The 24557-nt window shown below is 37.5% G+C and overlaps 1 protein-coding gene across 5 annotated transcripts in view; it reads right to left on the reverse strand.

Annotated features, from left to right (window-relative positions):
• Positions 1–8246: 8246 nt before the first annotated feature.
• ttbk1b (tau tubulin kinase 1b) overlaps positions 8247–24557 on the reverse strand; it is a 31058-nt gene continuing 14747 nt past the window's right edge. For 4 of the 5 annotated variants that reach the window (XM_058748839.1, XM_058748840.1, XM_058748843.1 and 1 more), the window contains 8 exons: positions 24320–24412; positions 24021–24146; positions 23014–23168; positions 22664–22871; positions 22388–22563; positions 20949–21486; positions 11754–13057; positions 8247–10530 (listed from right to left, as the gene is read on the reverse strand). In XM_058748839.1, the coding sequence (XP_058604822.1) occupies positions 10095–10530; positions 11754–13057; positions 20949–21486; positions 22388–22563; positions 22664–22871; positions 23014–23168; positions 24021–24146; positions 24320–24412 (3036 nt within the window). In that variant the 3' untranslated portion in view covers positions 8247–10094. The remainder of the gene's footprint in view (positions 10531–11753; positions 13058–20948; positions 21487–22387; positions 22564–22663; positions 22872–23013; positions 23169–24020; positions 24147–24319; positions 24413–24557) is intronic. The other variant, XM_058748842.1, reaches the window with a different exon arrangement.

Below are 24557 nucleotides of genomic sequence, written 5' to 3' on the forward strand. Positions count from 1 at the left end.
CTAATCATGCTAGAAACATGCTAGTCATTTGCTAATCATGCTAGAAACATGCTAGTGACATACTAGTAATGTGCCAATCATGCTACCAACATGCTAGTAACATGCTAATAATGCTATAAACGTGCTAGCGACATGATAGTAACTTGCTAATCATGCTAGCGACATGCTAGTCACTTGCTAATCATGCTAGAAACATGCTAGTAACACCTTAGCAACCACTCCAGGAGCCCTAGCAACCGCATAGCAATACCCTAGCAACCACCCCAAGTACCCTAGCAACCGCATAGCAACAACCTAGCAACCACCCCAAGTACCCTAGCAACTGCATAGCAACACCTTAGCAACCACATAGCAACACCCTAGAAACCACCAGAGTTAGCCTAGCAACCATCATAGCAATCACTCTTAAGTACCCTAGCAACCACTCTGAGGTCCTTAGAATCTGTCTATCTATCTATCTATCCATCTATCTATCTATAATCTGACTCTATGTATCTATCTATGTATCAAACTTTAAGCTTTTAAAACTACTTTAAACTTCAAACTATTTCAGACTGAAATCCATCAAACTTAAAACGTTTAACATTTTTAAAACTTAAACTTTTGAAACTTCTTAAACTTTTTAAAAACTTTTCAAACTTTTTTAACTTTTCTAATTTTCTGGTCCGGCTTTCTCAAGCCAACTTAAAGTTTGTCTCGACTAAATTTTTTATCTAGTTCTTATTCTTATTCTTCTTCTGGACAAAACTTCGGTTCGCTACTCCTCCTGCACCATTCGTCACAGACCCATGAATGAGGCGTCAAATCGTGCGGCTTATTGAGGAATGGTGTGCTATATCTTTTATAAGCGATCGGGCGTACGATAATCGTACAGTGGGCGAAAAATCGGACGAAAAATCCCATAGACTTAACATTGCGGCCAACTTTGACGAATCGTAGCTCAGAGCGAGAATTTCGTAGAAACATATTAATCACCACATTTAGAGAGGCTATCAAGTTGTGCGAGGACATACCTCGCAATGGGGTATAATTTGTACCCCTGGGGCACAAGAGCGCCCCAAAATTGCCCCATTGACATACTATGGTGAGGGACGGCCCATGAAACAGCACACGTTTTTCCTACTATGGTAATTTACATAGGAATTTTGCATTGAACATAACTCTGCATCACAATATCATAGAGACATGGGGGTGGGCTCATTTTACTGAGCCAACCAATCAGACTCTCAGGATAATTATGAAGCTATCAAGCCACGCCCTAGCAACCATTTATAGCACCCTAGCAACTGATCCCATAGACGGCTATTTTAAAAGCCCATATGGATATCTTCGGATCACAGTGTCATAGAGACATGGGGGTGGGCTCATTTGACTTGGGGCAGCAAACAGCCAATCATGAATCACCATAGACACTTCCTAGCCACGCCCTAGCAACCATTATCAAGCACCCTAGCAACCCAAGCCCAAGCAGCCATATCTTTAAATCTGAATATCATAGAGATATGGGGGTGGGCTCGTTTGACTCGGGGCAGCAAACAACCAATCATGAATCACCATAGACACTTCCTAGCCACGCCCTAGCAAACAATGTCGAGTACCCTAGCAACCCAAACAGGCATATCTTTAAATCTGAATGTCATAGAGACACGGGGGTGGGCTCGTTTGACTCGGGGCAGCAAACAGCCAATCATGAATCACCATAGACACTTCCTAGCCACGCCCTAGCAACCAATGTTGAGTACCCTAGCAACCCAAACCCAAACAGGCATATCTTTAAATCTGAATGTCATAGAGATATGGGGGTGGGCTCGTTTGACTCGGGGCAGCAAACAACCAATCATGAATCACCATAGACACTTCCTAGCCACGCCCTAGCAACCATTATCAAGCACCCTAGCAACCCAAACTCAAACAGGCATATATTCAAATCTGAATGTCATAGAGACATGGGGTTTGGTTTATATTATTCATACTGGCAAACAGCCTTTGGAGTATCATCATTAGCAGCTGCCAAGCCACTTCCTAACAACCAAACAGAGTACCCTAGCAACCATTTATCAAATCCTATATCTTTGCATCAGAATGTCGTATAGAATTGGGAGTTGGTTCTTTTGACTCATGCTAACAAATAGGACTTCCAAACATGCTACACATGCTAGCAGTGAATAGCTACATGCTAATAGTGATTAGCTGAGTGCTAATTCAAACTAAGAACTCTATAAAACTCCATAGTAACGATCTGTGACAACTAGTAACTGCCTAGCAACCACCCTGGGTACCCTAGCAACCACCCCGAGTGCCCTAGCAACCGCCTAGCAGTACCGTAGAAACCACTCATGCCGACCTAGCAACCGAGGGCTAAAACTTCGGTTCGCTACTCCTCCTGCACCGTTTGTCACAGACCCATGAAAGAGGTGTCATATCGACCAGCTCATTGAGGAGATGTGGGCTATACCTTTTCTAAGCAATCGGACCTACGATGTTTGCACAGCGGACGAAAAAGCGGGCAAAAAAGTCCCATTGACTTACAATTGCGGAATGTTTATGAATTTGAATCTCAACTGTCACTTTCTCACACACACACACACAGGCCCTTAGGAACCCCTTCTCTCTCTCTCTCTCTCTCTGTAACTCACACACACTCAATTGACTCATCTTTTAAGAAACCAATAAGTAATGACCTATGACCTTCATAGCCACACCCTAGCAACCACTTACAGCACCCTAGCAACCACCCCATAGACCTCCATTGAAAACAGGATCAAAAAGGATATCTTTGGATAAAAGTGTCATATAAACATGCAGGTTTTGCTCTTTTGACTCGTGATCAAATGCTACACATACTAGCAGTGAATAGCTACTTGCTAATAGTGATTAGCTAAGTGTTAAATCAGGCTAAGAACATACAAAGTCGGAAGTCGGCCTTATGTCACTTCACTTCACTACAAATAACTCTATAAAACTACATAGTAATGATGTGTGACAACTACCAACCGCTTAGCAACACGATAGTAACCACCCAGTTATAGAGGTGTGCTATATCTTTTATAAGTAATTGAGTGTACGATGTTCGTCTGGTGGATGAAAAAAATTGGGCGAAAAAGTCCCATAGACTTAACATTGGCACAAAATTAGTGAGATTATATCTTTGGCTCAGCAGTTCACAGAGACTTGGGGGTGGGCTCATTTGACTCGGCCTATCAAGCAGCCAATAAGTACCGACATGACAACTTCATAGCTATGCCCTAGCAACCACTTACAGCACCCTAGCAACCGTAAAAGGACATTAACAAACAATTTTTCAGCACCAAAACATTGTAGAAACATGGGATTGGGCTCTGTTGATTCAGACTGTCAAATAGTCTTTAAATACCATCATATAAACTGTATGGCCACACCATAGCAACCATTTAGAGTACCTTAGCAACTGAACAAACACATGAATAAGTAATTTCTCAGCACCAGAAAGTGGTATAGATATGGGGGTGGCCTCTTTTGTTCGGGCTGAAAAACCAGTTTGTAAGTATCACCATAGCGACTGTGCAGCTACACCCTAGCAACCACATAGAGAACCCTAGCAACCATACAGCAACATAAAGAAGCCATATCTCAGCTCCACAACATCATAAAGACATGGGAGTTGTCTCTCTACAATCATGCTGAAGGCTCTACTGATGGCCTAGTGCTGAGTTTTGCCACTGCAAGCACCACTCACATTTTCTTCAGGAAATGTACATTCTAGTTATTATTATTCTTCTGAGCCAAAATTTAAATTCTATCTCCTCCTAGAGCTTTCAAGCTAGAACCACCAAACTCGGCCCAGATCTTCAGACTGGTCTGACTCGGGTTGCTATATCTCTTCAGACTGGTCTGACTCGGGTTGCTATATCTCTTCAGACTGATCCGACTAACGGTTTTCCTAAAAATGAGGATTAAAACTGCAAAAAATTCCATAGACTTACATTGACGGAATGTTCAAATGAGCCAAGACCTTGCAAGCTCCAACTGACAAACATTCAAATGTAAACACATTGAAGCCTATTAGACTCAATCAAGCTTCCCTTCTATGTACTATTTCTAACCCATTCAAACTCATATAAGCTTCCACTCTATCTAATACTATTTCTAATCTATCTAAATCATGCTATGTACTATTCTAACCCATTCAAACTCATATAAGCTTCCAATCTATCTAATACTATTTCTAACCTAATCATGCTAACATCATGCTAGTAACTTGCTAATCATGCTAACAACATGCTAGTAACTTGCTAATCATGCTTGAAACATGTTAAGATAATGTTAGTAACTTGCTAATCATGCTAGCAACACGCTAGTAACTTGCTAATCATGCTAACAACATGCTAGTAACTTACTAATCATGCTAGAAACATGCTAGCATCATGCTATATACCTGCTGTAACTTGCTAATCATGCTAAGAACATGCCAGTAACATGCTAATCATGCTAGAATCATGTTATAATCATGTTAGTAACTTGCTAATCATGCTAGAATAATGCTAGTAACATGCTAATCATGTTAAAGACATGATGGTAACTTTGCTAATCATGCTAGAAACATGCTAGCAACATGCTAGTAACTTGTTAATCATGTTAACAACCTGCTAGTAACATGCTAATCATGCTAGAATCAAGCAAACGACATGCTAATCATGTTTGAAAACAGGCTAGCAACAAGCTAGTAACATATAATCATGTTAGCAACTTGCGAATCATGCTAGCAATGTACTAGTAACATGCTAATCATGTTAGAGACATGCTGGTAACTTGCTAATAATGCTAACAACAAGCTAGTAGCACCTTAGCAACCACCCCGAGTACCATAGCAACCACCTAGCAAACCACCCCGAGTGCCATAGCAACCGCATAGCAACACCCTAGCAACTGCCCCGGGTACCTTAGCAACCGCATAGCAACACCCTAGCAACCACCCCAAGTACCCTAGCAACCGCATAGCAACACCTTAGCAACAATCCCGGGTACCCTAGCAACCACATATCAACACCCTAGCAACCACCCAGAGTACCCTAGCAACCGCCTAGCAACACCCTAGCAACCACCCCGGGTACCTTAGCAACCGCATAGCAACACCCTAACAACTACCACAGGTACCCCAGAGATCTGTTCTTCTGATAGACTGTATTGCCTTTAAAACATTCAAACTTTAATCTTTAAAACTATTTTCCGTATTTCAAACTACTTCAAACTTAAAACCTTCAAACTTCAAGCTTTTAAAACTTTTACAAACTTTCTGGCTAGGCTTTTTCAAGCCAACTTAAAGTTTGTATCCAAACTTTACTATCTAGTTATTATTATTATTTTTATTTCAGACAGCGCGTCAGTAGCGCACCGAGTTCTCTCTCGCACTTACAAGAACAAAAGCACACAAAATTATGTAAAAATGACCATTTTTGGCAAGTGACAGTCTTAAATAAGTTAATGTCTTGACTGATGTAAAGAGTTGGGATGTGTCAGGTGTGAGTCATGTTTGAAAGGGACAGCATTTCATGAGATTCATGGTGTTTCTTTTGTTTTCTTTTCTAATGACAGGTCTAATTGCTGCTGCTGTACTGTACACCCCAAGCCCCCCCTGCATTCTTATCATGGGTTTGTATTCTGTTTTATTTATTAACTGTTTTTATTTTATTTACCATTAGGCCTGTTCAATACTGACAAAAAAATTAGTCATCGAGTCATTTATTCAGTTGACTTTTGTTTGTGTAGGAAAGATTTAATCAATGTTTGGAGTGGTTTTCTGAATTCACCATGTGTTTTTTATAATTTCTTATTTGTTACTGGTGATTCCAGATTGCTGTCATTCAAGAACTTATCATTTCCTCCCCCATTGTGGCTGAGCTACACATTCTCTTCATTTTATTTTAAACATAGAACATCCAGAGGAGATGGCACCTACGTTGGAATTCATACAAATGTAAGGAACATATGTAATGAAACTGCGTATAAAGCATTTTGTGTTGCTGTTTAGTTGAAAATAATCAAAGGGGTTAGTTCACTCAAAAATGAAAATTGTGTCATTAATTACTCACCCTCATGCCGTTCTAAACCCAGAAGACCTTCGTTCATCTTTGCAACACAAATTATGATATTTTTGATGAAGTCTGAGAGCTTTCTGACTCTCCATAGACAGCAAGGGTCCTTACACGGTCAAGGCACAGAAACGTAGTATAAGGACATCGTTAAAACAGTCCATCTGCCCAGTGGTTCAATCTGAACTTTATGAAGTGATGAGAATACTTTTTGTATGCAAAGAAAATAAAAACAACTTTATTCAAGTCGTTATTTAACAAAAACAGCGTATTCATGTGATGTGGCTGACACAGAACAGCGTACGCAGTTTGCGTTCAGCGGATATTCTCCAAAATGGCGCTACTGTGACGCAGATGCAACGAATTGTTGAATAAAGTCGTTATTTTTATTTTCTTTGTGTACAAAAAGTATTCTCATCACTTCATGAAGTTCAGATTGAACCACTGATGGCAGATGGACTATTTTGACGATGCTTTTCATATTTTTCTGGGCCAAAATATCTTTAATTGTGTTCTGAAGACGAACGAAGCTTTTACGGGTTTGTAACGACATGGGGGAAAGTGATTAATGACTAAATTTTCATTTTGGGGTGGAGTAACCCTTTAAGTATATCATAAAACATTGTTGACAAGATCACATGACGGATACAATTGGAGACCACTGGAAATGCAAGTTTAGCATTTTATAAACAATGTTTGAACTGGAACTTGATAATTCAATCTCAACCTGTTCTGCATGTTATATTTCACTTTCATTCATTTAATTTCTTGTCATTTCCAGTCTTCCTGTGAAGAAATCCTGAACGAGGGTCGACGGTTCAGATGAAGGGAACCTACGCTTCCAAGACTCATGTATGAACAACTTCGAGAATCCATGTACAATTTGAGCTTTTTTCAAATCTCAACATGGAACTTGGACTGAACATGCAGCAAAAGGGAAAAAAAAGCAAAAGAAGTAGTTTCCTCAAGCTGGCACATGGCAAGAGATACTAAAAGCACACAAACACTTGGAGCCCTGCTCTTAATTTAGGTTGTATAGTTCTCTTAGTTTCACATTGAAATGTAAGGCATGAGTGCATGAATCTTTGTTCTTTATTTTCTAATGATGTACAAGAGTTACCATGTCAGTTGTAGATGACAGAATTCAAATTTTTTGATGTGAACTGTCCTTTTAAATAACATTTCACTTGACTATTGACTAGAAGTATGTAGCAATTGTTATTAATGACAGCCCTGTCTTTGTATTAATTTTTTCCCGTGTATCTGAAAATGTTTTGAATCTTGACTGTTTCACAGTGAAGTTTATCTTTGTGACCACTATTTGGTGCAACAAGTAGCTGCTAATGTTTTCTTTTTTCTGCCTGGTGCTGTTTAAAACTAAAACACATTGTTAAATTAATTGATGTAATATTTTGTCTTCACCTGTTAAAGGCAAATAAAAGCTACTGAACGCACTTTTAAGAACGTTTACATGAGGTAAAAATAAACCATGTTCAATTTGTATATATTGTGCTGGATTTATTTGCTACTAAAGATAGGCCTATGTTATAATTTTTTAGAAATTTCTGCGAAACGGATTGTCCGTTTATGGTACAGAAGAAAATGTAAATCTACAGAATTTTCCTTTTTAATGTGGAAGGAAATGTCCGTAAATTTAACAGAAAATGTCCTGGTAATTTTCTGCCAGTACATTATTCTTTTTTACAGTGCATGTATTTGAAAATATTTTGAATCTTGACTGTTTCACAATGAAGTTTATCTTTGTGACCACTATTTGGTGCAACTCCAATATTGTACAAGTCAAGTACCTGCTCATGTTTTCTTTTTACTGCATGTTGCTGTTTAAAACTAAAAAGTGTTCCACAATACAAGCATTTTCAGTGGTGCTTTACACATTGTTAAATTAATTGATGTAATAACATTAAGGACTATCCGTTTATGGTACAGAAGAAAATGCAAATCTACAGAATTTTCCGTTTTAATGTTGAAGGAAATGTCTGTAAATTTAACAGAAAATGTCCTGGTAATTTTCTGCCAGTACATTATCCGTTTTTTTATGGAATTTGTTTTTACAGTGTACATCGTGTTCTAGCCAGGACATGCAGATTCCCTATGCAGAACATCCACTTAGTTTTTCTGGAAAGAAAGACACAAACCATCAATCGAAACAGTGATGGAACTTGCATTTATTGAATGGCATCATTGATAATTTGCAATAATTTTTAATTGTATAACTCAGAAAGGTTGCTCCTTAGTATAAGTTAGTCAATCATGATTCATGAAACACATTCATGCAAATTCTCTCAAAATTTTCTCAAAGCAACACACTGAAGAGAGATGACCAACCAGGAGGAGACGTCTTTCCTCATATCTTGTTGATATTAAGAGCAGAGAGAGTCTTCTGGGTTCTCTGCAGATGGAACATTCTGGAATATACCACAAAGTATTTTCCTGTTATTTCATCCAAACAACAGCATGCAATGGTTCTGCAGTGGGCATGGTCCAAATGAAGCACTTCCTTTAAGTTAACTCACAAATAACACTGGCTAGTGTGCACTAGGACATTTTTCTCTTCCGTTGATGTGACAATCTTCATGGATGTTTGGGTTTTAATCCAAGCACAGGACGGAAAAAACACCAGTGAGTAGAGCAGGCATGAAGAAACACTCTTTGATAGCACCTTAGTCATTTAAACTCCATGTCAGATTACCAGTCTTTGAACACGTGCTGTGGACACTCAGTACCAGTACTGCATAAAAACAGCATCCTAGAGCACATTTACAAACCCCACACCTGCTGCCTCAACACACATTATTGGTTCCTGCTGCTTTATCCTCCTTGGTGTGTCAGATTTTTGAGAAGCTTTCATGTTCTCTTCGACCTTCATTCTGCTTTCTCAAACGTTCTTTGAACTGTAAAGTTTGCACACAGATCAGAATGGTGCATTTTCAGCCTGAGACTGAGACAAATGCAACTAAGTTAGTCCTATTTTCATCCATTAATCTTTTTGTTGTTTTCTGGAACAAAAATATAACTTTGTTTTTTCCAAAAGTACTGCTTACATTATCTACAGTTTTGCAAAAGACAATAAACGGAAGCGGACGAGCATTTCCAAATGCATGCCGCTGGTCTGGGATTCGGTTACAAATAAATTTAGCAGACGAGCGTCACGGATGGATTGACCCAATCAGAGAAAGTAGGTGGGCCAAGATGATTGTATGATTGACATCAAACTGTAGCAGCAAGGTTAGTCACTTTAGTTCTGTGTAGAGATTCAATTTAGAATATTTTTTCTGCATCTTCTGCACAGAACCACCACGTTTTGGTGAATATGACTATTATTCTTATTATTATTAGAGATAGATACAAATTTCAGCACACACAAATTGACTGCAGAAGTTGATATAAAAGTCTGTCCCAAACACCAGCTTGTTGAGTAATAAGTGCATTTGGGACTTTTGAAACCTTTTAGGTTTTTGTAAGTTTCAATAAAGCTATTTTTTTCCAGATTCTGATATTGTGATGTTGATCAAAAACGTACTTTTTGGAAGTGATTTTCAATTAAAATGAATAGCATGTACTGTAATGCATTTAAAAGCTTTAAAGCTGCAGTAGAACCCGATACTAACGTGTACAATGTGATTGGTTGTATTATTGAAAATGATAGTGGCATTGACAGGAGGGTAGAGCCTGTGGAAGCTTTGTTGTGATGGCAGCAATTATTATTTAAGGCATATGAGGTGTGTTCATCTGTCCAACACACTTCATTAATGACAACTCGCCCGCACACACACTGTGTGTGTGTGTGTGTGTGTGTGTGTGTGTGTGTAAATGTCAGAGGTTCTCCTCATTAGAGGTATTTCGTAGCTGCTGCAGTCACTTGGCTGAATAACGAACACATCTATCCATATTGTTTGGTTGAGTTTGTTGTGTTTAATGAGAAGTACAGTCCAACACTGATGATTCAGAGAGTGATTGTGATGATGATGCTGAGGATGAAAATCACCTGCAGAAATGAAGTCTTAATTATCTTGTTTTAGTCTTTGTCTCCAGTGGATCTTTCTTTGCCTTTTGCGATGAGGTTGATGGATGGGTTTTGCTCTTTTTGGGAGTAGAATCCTGAGGTTTGGATTTGGACTGCGGTGGGCAAGGAGGTTTGGGCTGTCGTTGCGTTTCAATGGCTGCAGGCTGTCGGCGAATGCGCTGAGGCGAAGGGCTGTCGGTGCGAGAGGTGGCGTAGCTCCGAGGGGAAGTGCTGATGCTTCGGGTGGCATTAACAGCTGAGGTACGAGTAACGGTACGTGTGGCGGTCCGACTTCCCTGTGACTGGAAAGGGCCTGAAGATGGAGGACGGGGTGGAAGTGTTTTAGAGGGACGGAGCTGAGGTTTAGGTGGCTGCTGATGGATATTTGTGTGCAGACTTGCAGACTTTTGAATCCTGGGATTGACAGAACTGTTGGCTCTGTTGGCGAGAGGAAAAGAGGTATTATAGGACAGTCTGCATAATTTTCTTTATATAGTTTGTCAGTAATGGTGCCAAGCAAAATCTGAGGTAGACCATTCAATGATCACAACTTTGCAGCAAGAAAATTTTATAATGAACATCGTCATCTGAACTAAAAACAAAATAGATTTGCTTTAGTGCTCTTATCAAATCACAAAAGGCTGTGATTTAATTAAATAAGCATAGAGTCTGTTGCTGCATGTTTCAGAGTGAAGTGCAGCACTGTGTTAATTTACACGTGAGGGCCTCATGATCCAGTGTTTTCAGTATTTCAAAGCAAAGCGGTACACAAAAATTCTGCACGCTCCATCTTTGCATGTGTTGAGAGTTTAACATGCATTTAGGAATGTAATGTACACTTTATTTTCACTTTTACATAATTTCTAACATTTTAGTGAACAGATGATAACAGCAGATCACTTGATTTGTAAAGGGAATCGTTTGTAAACCTGTAAAATTGTAAAGGTCTCCCTTGCAGTTTTCCGCCACAATATATAAGTTTATGGGTCACACTTTATTTTAAGGTCCAATTCTTGCCATTAACAAACCATTAACTATGACTTTTGCCTCAATAAACTCCTAACAGGCTGCTTATTAATAGCTAGTAATGTAGTTGTATGTTCAGGTATTGGGTAGGATTAGGGATGTAGAATATGGCCATGCAGAATATGGGCTTTATAAGTATTAAAAAACAGCCAATATATTAATAATAGGCATGCTAATAAGCAACTAGTAAATAGTGAGAATTGGTCCTTATACTAACCAGTTCATGGGTTTAATTATTGCAAGTGAAGAAATTAAGACATAAATATTAGAATTTTACTACTGTACTATTAAGTAATGATAATACATATTATAATCATTACTTTTAAATATTACTTTTATTTTACAGTGCAGTTATATTACAATAGTAATGTATTTCTGTCTTAGAGACATAATAAGAACAAGAATATTAATAACATAAAATTATTATTATTATTATTATTATTATTATTATTATATTTAAACTGTTTGGCTTCCTGAAAACATACATAAATCTAAAAACATAAATATAGATATATAAATGTAAATATAAATATAAAAAAAATAAGAAGAAGAAACACATTCAGTGTGTCCAAAATTTTGACTGGTAGTGCAGATTCAAATGAATAACATTTAAGTTGTAATTCTGCTCCTCCCACCTGTATTGAATGAAAGACACAGATCTCTGGGTTTGTGGAAGGGTCGTGCCCCCGAGTTGGTCAGATGACCCCCTGATAGGTGTGACTGGACGAGGGATCCTGCTCCTAATTCTTCCATCTGCTCCTCTCTCTCCTCTCTGTGAGTCGTCTGATTGGTGGGTTTCATCTTCAGATGCAGTGGTTGAGAGTGTCGGGGAGTGCGAGGAGGCGGAGCGAGAGCGAATCAGGTGGGTTTGTTTGCGCTCCAGGACGAGACGAGCCAGCTGTTGCTGTCGGCTTTTGCGAGTTCGCTGCAACTGCTCTTGACTCGTCTGCGATGACATTTCCTCCTCTGACATAAGCACAGGGATACGGCTCCGCCTCTGTGGGAGTGGCTTTTTATCAGGTGACTCCGCCTCCGGTGGAGACATATCCTTCTCATCTTCCACCTCTGCATCTTTGTTTTGTTCAGGTGTTAGTGATGGACTCTCTTCCTGATCCTGTTCCTTTTGCTGGTCTACTTCTGGTGAGGCACCCTCTGGTCTGACTTCCAGTTTGGCTTCTTTGGAGACTTCTACCTCAATAACTGTAGTCTCTGGCTGGTCATGTGACTCAAACAATGCCTCTGCTTCCTCTCTGTCACTCTTCTTTACTTTTTCTTCAGGTTCACTCTCTTCCTTTTTCCCCTCATCCTCTTCTCTTTCTAATGCAATCCCCTCACTTTCCTTTTGCTCTCGTTCACTGACCCGTTCTCTCTCCTCTTTCTTTCCACCCGTCTCCTCACGCTCAGTAGCCATCAGCTCCTCCAGTCCAGGCGGACGGTGTCTGGCTGTCATGACATTGAGATGCGTCGTCTCAGCGATGTGGATGAAAGTGCGTTCCACCTTGGTGAACGGCGGTGAGGAAGAACCGCTGGTGATCACAGCTGCAGATGTCATGACAATAGGCCTGGGCTCCGACCTAATGACGGAGGAGAGAGTCCCAGGTTCGGATTCATCCGGCACGGGTCGCTCGCCCTGTGGTGTCAACGCGGCGAGAGTTCCCTGCCCGTCTCCAGGCGAAACTTGCCCATTACCAGCAGACACAAGCACCAGCGTGCGTGAGCCCTCTTCCTGGTCGTGGTCCCGGTGGGCTGGGGCGAGTAGGGTGGATGCAGCGCCCTCTGGACTTCCCTCACTACTGCGAGGGCTTCTATCACTGCCTGAGCCTCCAGTCTTCACTCCCTCCTCTCTCAGATCATCAAACATCAACACACCAGACACGAAGTCGACTCGCTTCATACGTGTCTGAGAGGAAGGCGGCGAAGGTTCAGCGACAGCAGCCTCCTGTAGCAATGCGAGAAAAAAAAATTGTGAATTAATGGTGAAAGAGTTGGAGATGTTTAACTAGATTTGTTCTGTGAACTTTCATCTAAAAACCATATAATAATATATAATATAAATTATTTAATATTAATATATAAATTACTATTAATACATAAAAAGTAAAAGTGTAAATATATATATATAAAATTTACTTTTTATATATTGCATTAAATATAAAAAAAGTCTCAAAGTTCGATAGGAATTATTTAAAAAAAAATTTGACCCAACTGTGAGAGAAGAGTCCACACTTTAGTAATTTTTCAGATTATTTACTTGTGATTTGGTTGTATACAAGCTTTGCAGGATTGTCTTTTTAGAATGACATACATGGTTAAAAAGGCACAAAAGTCCATTTTACAGTGTAATATTTTCTCTGGTTTTTTTTTTGTTTTTTTTTGTTTTTTAATGATTTAGCCCATTTGTGATTTCAAGTGTAGACTCAAAGACAGTGCTCAGCCAACAGTATGTACAGCAGTGGACACACACAGAGCGATGAGAAAGAGGAATGTGTTAGTACAGCAGCATGTTCAGCTATCTGTCAAAGAGTTACAGTTTTACAAAAGCCTAAAATACATGCTTGTACATATTACAAGTCTACTATATATTCCCTATAGTGTTTATTGCACTAGCTATTTCATGAAAGACTCTTGCTGTTGAAGGTTGACCCTGATTCACACATGTAATGCTTCTATGAGCAGGTCTGGGATCAGCTGATGAGTAACATTTTTTAGCAATAAAAAGTTCAAAGTATGATATAAATTTTGACTCATAAAATTCATTAAAATTGATTCATAACAATACTGATCTGTGAGAAGCCACCTACATGTTTTTTTTTAGGTTTTCCTCAATACATTATTAAATACATAAAAGAATACATTTTAACTTTTTACTATACAAACAGATGTTGCTAAACGCTGTTGTACACTGCTCAGAACTCAAGGTTTTTATCTGGGGAGTTTTGACATGCTCAAGTTTGACCCAGTTAGAGACAGAGAATGTGAGAGGTCATGAATGTTGAATTGCATGAAGCTGAAAAGCCGTTCGGCTTGAGTGAAAATTGAATTTAGCATAAAATATGGTACTACATGGAACACCATTTAGAAGTAATGGACAACATTATTTACAGTCTCTCTTCTTCACCAGCTCGGAAACACTACATCTCCTGGGAAATTATCTTCTTCATAGGAAATTTTCAGAATTTAAATAACATGCCAATAACAAGATATTTGTCTTTTCAAGATTTGAATGTGATAGAATGTGTATACACTAGTTTTCAAAATTTTGGGGTCAGTAAGATACATAAAGAAATTAATATCTTCATTCAGCAAGGATGTATTAAATTGATCAAAAGTGACAGTAAAGGCATTTATAATGTTAAAAAGGTTTCTATTTAAATTCTGTTTGTTTTTTTGTTTTTTACTTTCTATTCATCAAAAAATTAAGGTTAAATTTAAATAAAATAAAAAAAATATATTATGCATTCAACTCTTTTCAAAATAATGGCAATAAAAAGAAAAATCTTGAGGGCCAAATCAGAATAATCATGTGATAAGGATAATCAGTAATAAGTAATGGCTTTGCCATCACAGGAATAAATGACATTTTACAGTATATTCCAAAAAAAAAAAAAAAAAATTAAATTGTAATAACATTTTACAATATTACTGTTTTTATTGTGTTTTTGACTAAAACAATACAAAACAAAAAATATCACAGACCCCAAAATTTTGTACCGTAGTGTATGTGATATGAAGAAATCTATTTGCTTACTATTATCCTGCATAACCAAAAAAAAAAAAAAAAAGAAAAAGCTCCATTACAGCTGAGCTTTTGTCTTTCTATGTATAGTCATTCAGTCTGTGCTCATCTTCTCCATTAGGAAGACATTTGGATCAGCTGTCTCACACAGTTCAGACTACAAACTCTTCTGAACACACACATTACAGTACATTGGTTATTCCAGATAAACAGTGATTGGTGTAAATTGCATTAAAACACCCAAAGCAGCACAGACACCAGAAGCCAACTGCTATGAACACTAAGTTCAAAACCAGTATGAAATACTGTATTTTTTGTATTCATACGTGTTTTTTCACCACCCAGAGTTTGTTGCAGTTGGCCCAGCGAGGCAAATTATATTTTAAGAAGAAACTCTGCATCTTCAGCAAGATTCGCATATGCATTGACATCCAGCATTGAGTCATACAGCATTTTTACAGCATGAATGAAGTGAAACATTAATACACCGATAAACAATCAATCTTCATTTCCTCCCACAGATATGTATATATCTCAAATGAACTGAGGCTGGAGGACTTTACAATACAGATAAAGCATAATAAAGATTTCATTGTGTAAATGCTACTTTATGTTTCATAGGAAGTATCTAACACTGTGTCTCAACCAGGCATAACCAAAGTGTGTTCATTAAAATGTGACACAATCAGCCAATCAGAGGCAGTGTTGCATTTAAGTAAAACTAACACTATTAAAAATACTTTTCATTAATTGAAATGAAGCTAAAATAAAATAAAATACAATATAAATATTAGATGAGAAACTTAAATTTAAATAAAAGTTAGAGATGTCACCTCGACAAATAAAAAAAGTTTAATTTTAGATTTATTTTTATTCCAGTTTTAGCAATTTTAGTACTTAAAACTCTTTAGTACTTTAAAAATAATAAAAAAAGCTCATTCAAAATACTAATAATTACTATAACACTACATGAATACTAAAATAACACTGATCAGAGCATAGGATGTCTAATGTACAGTTTTGTGTGGAGCATAATTTTGGACTAGAAATAAAAACTATATAATCTACAAAATGTTGTATTGTGGCTACTGTTGGTTAGCCGAAAAACACTTGTCAGTTTATTGCATTATGCCTGGTTATGACACAATGTGTGATCTAATTTCTATGACAATGATGCTGCACTTCTGCAAAAGCTTATTTATGCATTGCTTTATGTGACTATTACGACTTTAAACACTGAAGTAGCATGTCAAGTCTATGGCCAGGAACAAAAAAAAACAAAAAAACCGGCAACATTAATCTGCTGAACGATAAACTATTGTTAAGTTCAAATATCTGCATATGTGTATCGAACCACTAATGTATGTGTGACAAAACCAAAGAAAGAGGCTCAGTCTTCCTTTCACACACCTATTGCCTTAAGCTCTATTGCACTTCATTTATTTAATATATCTCTATTCCAGAACTTTAATCAATTCTCAACTCCCTACTAGTCAAACGTCTTGACGTCGAGGATGTCGTGTTTATAACTTTCTTGCCCTCAGATAAGCACAGCTTAAGTTCACATGGAACCTAATATCATCTGAAAGCAATATGCATATGTTTCTGTAATACTAAAGGATAAAAGTTATGGTGGAGAAAATTATCTTTAAATATCTTTTTATAGCTAATCTGGAAGACAAAAGCGATATCACAATTAATCTCCATGGTCAAAAGTATGTGAACACACACCAACCCCCCACATTCATTTGTTAAGCCTTTTTTTTTTGTTTTGTTTTTTAAACCAAGGCCATTCACCTAAAAATGTCTAAGGAGGTTGTATGGCTGTATAGTTGATTTTCTGCACCTTTTAGTTAAGGATGTAGCTGAAACAGCCAATTTCATTTAATAGAAATGTGTCTACATACTTTCAGCTGTGCAGAGCATTTAATACAAGCTAATACTCGCACCTCTCTATCTTTGTTTACTCATTTTCTCTTCTATACAGTGAAAATACTCTCCTTGAAATGCCAGAGAATCCAAACAACTAGATTATTTTACAGGTCCAACCCTGTGAGGATACACACACTGTATGTGGGTAATGTCATGCTTTCTCTCAGCTACGAAAGAAGGCTATACGAATCTATATAAAGAGATCCATCGGTTGACATTCTGTCATGTTTGCTTAGGAAAGCCATATATCCCGCCTGGAGGTGTGCGTTGTGGCGTTTGACAGGTTCTATATGTGCTGAGATCGTATTGATGCGAATAAACTGTGCAAAAAATAGCTTAGCAAGCACTCACTGTCCTTCTAGTGTTCTCTACTAACACTCAGCAGGCGAACACATACTTTATGAGTATCTGCTGTAGGCGGACATTCATTTGTAATTCAATGTCATTCAACCCTGAAAAACAATCTCACTATCCAGCCTACATCACAACTCTCCTTTTACACAGAAAACGACGGAATCTAAGAAGCCTAAACAACAACATAACAAAAAAAATGATATTCTCGTCAGTTTAGTCAAAGTGCCTGTCCCACCAGACACCAGCAGCTCTGCACAAAACATCCTTGATGGAGGTAAAATGTGTTTTTGTCTTCGTGTTTTTCTTTTTTACAAAAACTGTAGTGTACAGTGCCTCTATGAGTAAATACATCATGGTACAGAATTGCTTTGTTTTGGAGAATACAATATAAATGTATCTTTCTCCAATCGTCCCAAGTGCTTAAAGGGAAAATTCATTCAAAAATGACAATTCTGTCATCATGTTGTTCCAAACCTGTATGAATTTCTGTGGAACATAAAAGAAGATATTTTGAAGAGCTGTTTTTGTTAACGAAGCAACAAAAAACAGGGACATTTTTCCAAATGCCGCCTTTTGTGTTCCACAAAAGTCATAAGGGATAAAATAACATGAGGGTGAGTGATGACAGAATTAGAATTTTTAGGTTAACTATCCCTTTAATTTCAAATATCCAATAAAAAAAAAATAAATCACTTTAGCTGGAGAGCATTTCATATCTCGCATACACGCACACTCGCTCACACACACACGCACACACAAATCTCACAATCACAGACCAAGTTTATTGCCCATACTAAACTTTGTTCATCTATGGGCACAAAAGTGGGCACCCCTTCTATTAAATGGCATCACACATATCTGTGTACGCTGATGGTGGGGGAATCATGTCTTGTTCATAAGTTTGGCCAGCATTTGCTGAATGTGTAGGCGTGGGAGGTTTAGTACTGAATGCCGGGCTCTGGGGTTGCCTGGCATAAGGGGCATGTGTCTGCGATGGGCGTGACGGTGGGCGGGGCTGCTTTCAGCCGAGCGGCTGCGCTGAATGGCCGCTCCCCCAAGGTCGTGGGGGAAGGGCTCCGTGTCCATGGTAGCGGAGGAAAACACGTACGACGCCAGTCTTCTCAAATGGGCGGGCCTCGGGAATGAGTGATGTGGGTGTGGCCTGTCCTCCTCCAACTGAAAAAGACCAATAAGAGCGGAGGAAAAGAGGAATCAGGCTGAGAAAAAACTTAAACGCGAAGTATTGAAAAAAAGCGTGTTTTTTTTTTGTCTAAGATTGTGTGTGACGCACACACAAAAACACACCAATAAAAAACAAGAGATAAACGAAACATATCAAATGGGTGGTACAAACACATAGATGTGCTGTAACTCGTTCAGAGGACAAGACCAGCCCACATCTGTCTGAACGCTAAAGACAGGCTTGTTTAAGCTTACGTACGGGTGAATGTATGGTCTATATGTTGTGAAGGAGCCAAAGTGTGCACACAGACCCCTTTATGACCAATGAGCAAACTAAGCTTGGCTGTGAATTGTTGAGCGAGACGCGCACACACAAACACACACACAACCACAGAACGCTATGCTCAACATGCAGCTCAACATGAATACACAAGATTAAATAACATATATACCGTACATCAAGGATGTTCACAAAGACTCACATACAAACAACATATGCTAATAATTATCTTGGAGTACAAGTTATCAGAGGCTTTCTTGTACTGGTGAATATTCAGCAGCTAGGAACAAATGCTAGAAGTATATAATGACACTACAGACTTAACACAACCTAAACACACAAAGAGATAATAAAACACCTAGCACATAGTGATTTTCAAGATGCCAAAAACTTCTTAACAGAATCTTAATGCATTAGGTAGCATAAACAACAATACTCTTCCACTGTTTATTCATTTTAGCTTTTATACTATTGTTCATTGTTAATTTTTGTTCCTTCATAATACATTAACTAATACAACTTGAAATGCAAAAAAAAAAAAAAAAAAAAATGTACACTACCGTTCAAAAGTTTGAGGTCTTTTTTAATTTAATTTTATTCAGTGTTTTATTATTTCTTCAGCACTAAATTGGCATATTAGAATGATTTTTTAAAGAATCATGTGACGCTGAAGACCAGAGTAATGGCTGTTGAAAATTCAGCTTTGCATCACAAGAATAAATTACATGTTAAAATATAGTATAACAGATATTATAATATAAAAGAAAACTGTTAAAAACAGTTATTTTAAAATGTAATATGTGACCCTGGACCACAAAATCAGTCTTAAGTGTCAATTTTTCGAAATTGAGATTTATACATCATCTGAAAACTGAATAAATAAGCTTTCCATTGATGTATGATGTATGGTATGATTGGACAATATTTTGCCGAGATACAACTATTTGAAGATCTGGAATCTGAGGGTGCAAAAAAATCTAAATATTGAGAAAATCGCCTTTAAAGTAGTCCAAATGAAGTTATTAGCAATGCATATTACTAATTAAAAAGTTTTTATACATTTACGGTAAGACATTTACAAAATATCTTCATGGAACATGATCTTTGCTTAATGTCCTAATGATTTTTGGCATAAAAGAAAAATGTATAATTTTGACCCATACAATGTATTTTTGGCTATTGCTACAAATATACCCCAGCGACTTAAAGACTGGTTTTGTGGTCCAGGGTCACATATTACTGTTTTTACTTTTCTTTCTTTCCAAATCTTTTTTTTCCAAATAAATTCAGAATTTAATGCATCCATAATCCTTATTGGAAAGTCTATCATTAGAACCAATAATTTGTGCCTGGAAATTCTGTTACACCAGAAAATGTCATCTGTGTTTGTTCACACAGATGAAAAAAAAAAAAAAAAACAGGAAACAAAAACTGTAAACTGTTCATCTGTGTTTGTTATTTATAACTTATTTAAAGGGATAGTTCACCCAAAAATGAAAATGTGATGTTTATCTGCTTACCCCCAGGGCACCCAAGATGTAAGTGACTTTGTTTCTTCTGTAGAACACAAACAAAGATTTTTAACTCAAACCGTTGCAGTCTGTCAGTCATATAATGGCAGTCAATGGGTTCCAAACGTTCCAAAGCTTTGAGAGTCAAAAAAAAAACAAACATACACAGACAAAACCAAAAACATTGTGGTGTATCAGAGGTAAAAAAATTATATAAATACTGTTAAGTTTCTTGCACAGACCGATTGTTTCATGTCTTAAGACCTCAATGTATCATCACGAGCTGTAGGGTTTAATTTGGTTTTGTCTGTGTTTTTTTGACTCTCAAAGCCGTGGGTCCCATTGACTGCCATTATAAGACTGACAGACTGCAACGGTTTGAGTTAAAAATCTTCGTTTGTGTTCTACTGAAGAAACAAAGTCACCGACATCTTGGATGCCCTGGGGATAAGCAGATAAACATCAAATTTTCATTTTTGGGTGAACTATCCCTTTAAGCCTTTTTATTCTAAAAGGCCTAAATAATAAGTAAAAAATTATAATTTGCTCTTCCTTTTGAAATGGCATTATTTTATGTAGTTTGTCACTCAGATATGTCACATTACAGAACTAAAATGAATTGCCTACTAAAATTCACACTGACTTTGATAATAACAATGAACTTGCAGACCACTGGTGTGTGATAATGTGATAAAATGTGATAAATTATATTTAAAAATATACTTAATCTTTCAGAAATCTGTTATGATGGAGCTAAAGATCATTAAACATATTAAGTGATCAGGATAACCCATACACACACATGCCCACACATACACACTTAGGTGTGCCTTACCGGTCCATCAGGTCCAAATGGCTCCGACTCCCTCCTTCTTGGGCAGGTATGAGGCAACGAGTGACAAGGTGAATGGGCAGGGCTCGGTCCCGCCCCCTCCTCCTCTGCTACAATCATCATCCCACGTTGTGTTTTGGGTCGTACCACAGCCTCAGCTCCACCCATACCATGCATATGTCCTCTCCTTCTCCTCTCCTCGTGGTCCTCAAGGGGGCGTAATTCCTCTGGTTCCTCATCCGTGGTGCCTGAGGTGGTGGGCTCTGCCCCGGGATGGAAGTCTTTCAACTCTGTTTCTTTATCAATCATCACCCATTCCCTGCTGTCGAAGTCCTCCTCCTCTGCCAGTGGGACTGAGCGGATGAAGGCATTGCTGTGGGCTTCCTGGTCGCCATCTGCAGAGACATCATGGTGGCCACCGGCCAGTCGTTCTCCCTGCCCAGCTTCTAAAGAGAGCATTTGAGCAGGCTGGGAAGAGTAGACGTGCCTGGATGGAGAACCCAGTATGTCCAAACGAGAGCTGCCACAAAACACACAAAGGCTAAGACACAGAATCAACTGGTCAACAACACATTTAACTACAGATTTAAATTGTAGGAACATTACCCTTCAGAAGTATGGGGTCTGTACATTCTTTAAATATGTATATTTTTGTTCATCAAGGATGATTAATTCAAAAGTGACCTTTATAATGTTACAAAAAAAAAATATTTTTCAAATAAATGCCATTCTGAAAAATATTAAGCAGCACAACTGTTTTCAACATTATTGATAACAATAAGAAATATTTATTGAGCACCAAATCTGCATATTAGAATGATTTCTGAAGAATCATGTGACAATTATTATTATTTTTTTTAAATTTAATAATTAGTTTAAAAATGAATAAATATGGTCATTGTTTATTATATTAAATATTCTAATTTTTAAAATACTTAATGCTTCATAACTTTACTATAACTATAATTACTTTATTAATTTGTAATTACTAATAATCCCAGTCTGACTAATAGTCCTATGAGATAATTTAATAATTATTTAATTAATGAAAGATTAGGCAATCATACATTTCAACAAAAAGGGTTACCTCAAGATCATGCAATATTACATCCAATAAAAACTATTTTAGTCTTTCATTTTAATCTGTTCCGAAAATAAAATGTTTCTTTATCATGCCAAGCCGTTCTGATCTTAAAAATGCCATATGATAGCATACTAAGAACAGCATGCACTTTCCTTTCATTAAATTCACAGAAGCCATCCAAAATGCCAGAGCAAAATGCTGTAGTACAAAACAGAAACTTTATATGCTTTCTTATCAGAAAGCCACTTTTGCATGCTTTCCTCACTAACAAGACACATGCGGTCAAATGACCTTTAGAAAAGCTAAATGTCAGCCAGAAGAACAGAGCGATAAATTTTCAAGCACACGCTCCCCTCACCGTTTATCTGCGGCATCTCCTCTATCCTCTGCAGCAGACAGGCGGTCAGATTCTGGGCTGTTGACTCTCCGGTACCTTGGAGGGCGGGCCTGAGCGTCTGCTTCTCCCCCCCTCGCCGGGGAAACAGACCTCCCTCCTCCTGCAGGCTCCTCCCCATCCTCTGCTGCTACTGGCGTCTGAGAAGACCAGCAGTATTAAACACTCAATCATGTTTTTATACTAATTAGACATAAAAATGTATGTGAATAATTTGGCATAATATATTAAAAATGATACCTTACTGATGCTGATCCTGAGTTTGTTACGGTTGAAGTCAGTTTCATCCCATCCTTCACCAGCAGGTGGAGCTGGAGCAGGATCGCTAGGCCTGCTGGGTATCAAAGCAGGAGGAGCGTTCTCTTGGTCACTCAGGTGTTCATCTTGCAGAACATCATCAGTGTTTTCCCTCGGCAATTCACCAGGTACCGGTGTCACATTCACCATCCTGAGAGAGACAATTCAAAGCCATATCAGCATCACATCAGAGTCTTTTCAAAGTCACTCCAGAGTAATTTCAGAGTCCAGAATCCCATCCCACTGTGCAAATGGTCTGATACTGTTGTAAGAGCACGTGTACATATTCTTACCCCACAATGGCAGCAGTTTGCCGTGTGTTTTGTTGTGGTGGCGTGTGTGTGCTGGTGGGGAGGGCGGTATCTGTTCCAGATTTTTCCCAGTCATAAGGCTCGTTTTCTGTTATCATCCTCTCTTTCATGCTGTTCTCAAATACTGACATTAGCAACTGGACCAGAGAGAGGAAGAAAGAAAATTACTTTTAACGCAAAATAACTTAAAATAAAAAATATATTTATATATACATTTTATCTCAAGTACATATTTTTAAACTATATACTTTGTTGTTGAAAAGTTTAGGGTCTTTTATGCACAACAAGGTTCCATTTATTTGATTAAAAAAAACTGTAAAAACAGTAATATTGTGAAATAATTGTATTTTTTTTTTTAAATGTATTTATTCATTTTCAAACATTACAAACATAATTTCAAATCAAACAAGAGAGAGAGAAAAATAATAAAAAAATAAAATAATAATAATATTATGGCTCGCCACTCCAATAAATCAATTTGAATTGAAATGGAGAATGACATAATTGTACAAACAATATGCCTTACATATTTGTACTTCAATATGCCACACATATTTAAACTTCGTTAAACAAACCCTCTAATAAGAATAGAGGATATATCTAAGCCCATATATATCAAAAATGTGTCCCACCTTCTATGAAATATGGCATCTTTGCTATAAGAAGCACAGGTTAAGTAATTTAATGATACATATTCCTACATAATTGCAATTTTAAAATAGCCATTTTCTGTTTTATTATATTGTAAAATGTAATTTATTCCTGTGATGGCAAAGCAAAATTTTCACCTGCCATTACTCCGTTTACATTTACATTTCCTATTATTACTCCATTGTAATTTACATTTCCTATTATTATCAGTGTTGAAAACCATTATGCTGCTTAATATTTTTGTGGAAACCAAGATACATTTTTTTAGGATTCTTTGATGAAAAAAAGAACAGCATTTATTTGAAATAATAATTTGAAATGAAAAATTAAAGGTTTACCTGATAATCAGGTTTGGTGAAGTAATCTAAATCCAGCACATGGTCATAGAAGATATGAAACTCAGCAGGCATGTGTTTCAACAGCATCCTGTGCTCGTAGCGCTCTTTAATCTGTCCCACCTGCTCCTGTTCATCAGATGCACATTACGAACACAATTAACAGCAAAAACAACCCTGAAAGCTTTAAATATTTAAAACAAAAGCTCTTAAGACTGAGTACAATGAGGATTAATTCACTCATTTCAGTTCCATTATGTTGATAGTGACTGGCTAATGTGAGAGTGATACAAGTGTCTTACCTTATCTTTTATCTTACGCCATGGTAATTGTCCAACAGTAAACTCCACCAGCATATAAAACAATGACCACAAATCATCATGACGACCCATTTCCTGTTAAAAAAAGTAAACATTTTTCAAAACTGTGATCTTGTTAAAAAATGGTTCTTAATGTAGCTATTTCTGTCCAAGAATCACCCACTTAAGATTCATTAATGCCAATAAATCAGATTCAAACTGGCAAATGCAGCCAGCGCTC

This window comes from Onychostoma macrolepis, chromosome 17, assembly GCF_012432095.1.
Source record: "Onychostoma macrolepis isolate SWU-2019 chromosome 17, ASM1243209v1, whole genome shotgun sequence".
Lineage (NCBI taxonomy): Eukaryota > Metazoa > Chordata > Actinopteri > Cypriniformes > Cyprinidae > Onychostoma > Onychostoma macrolepis.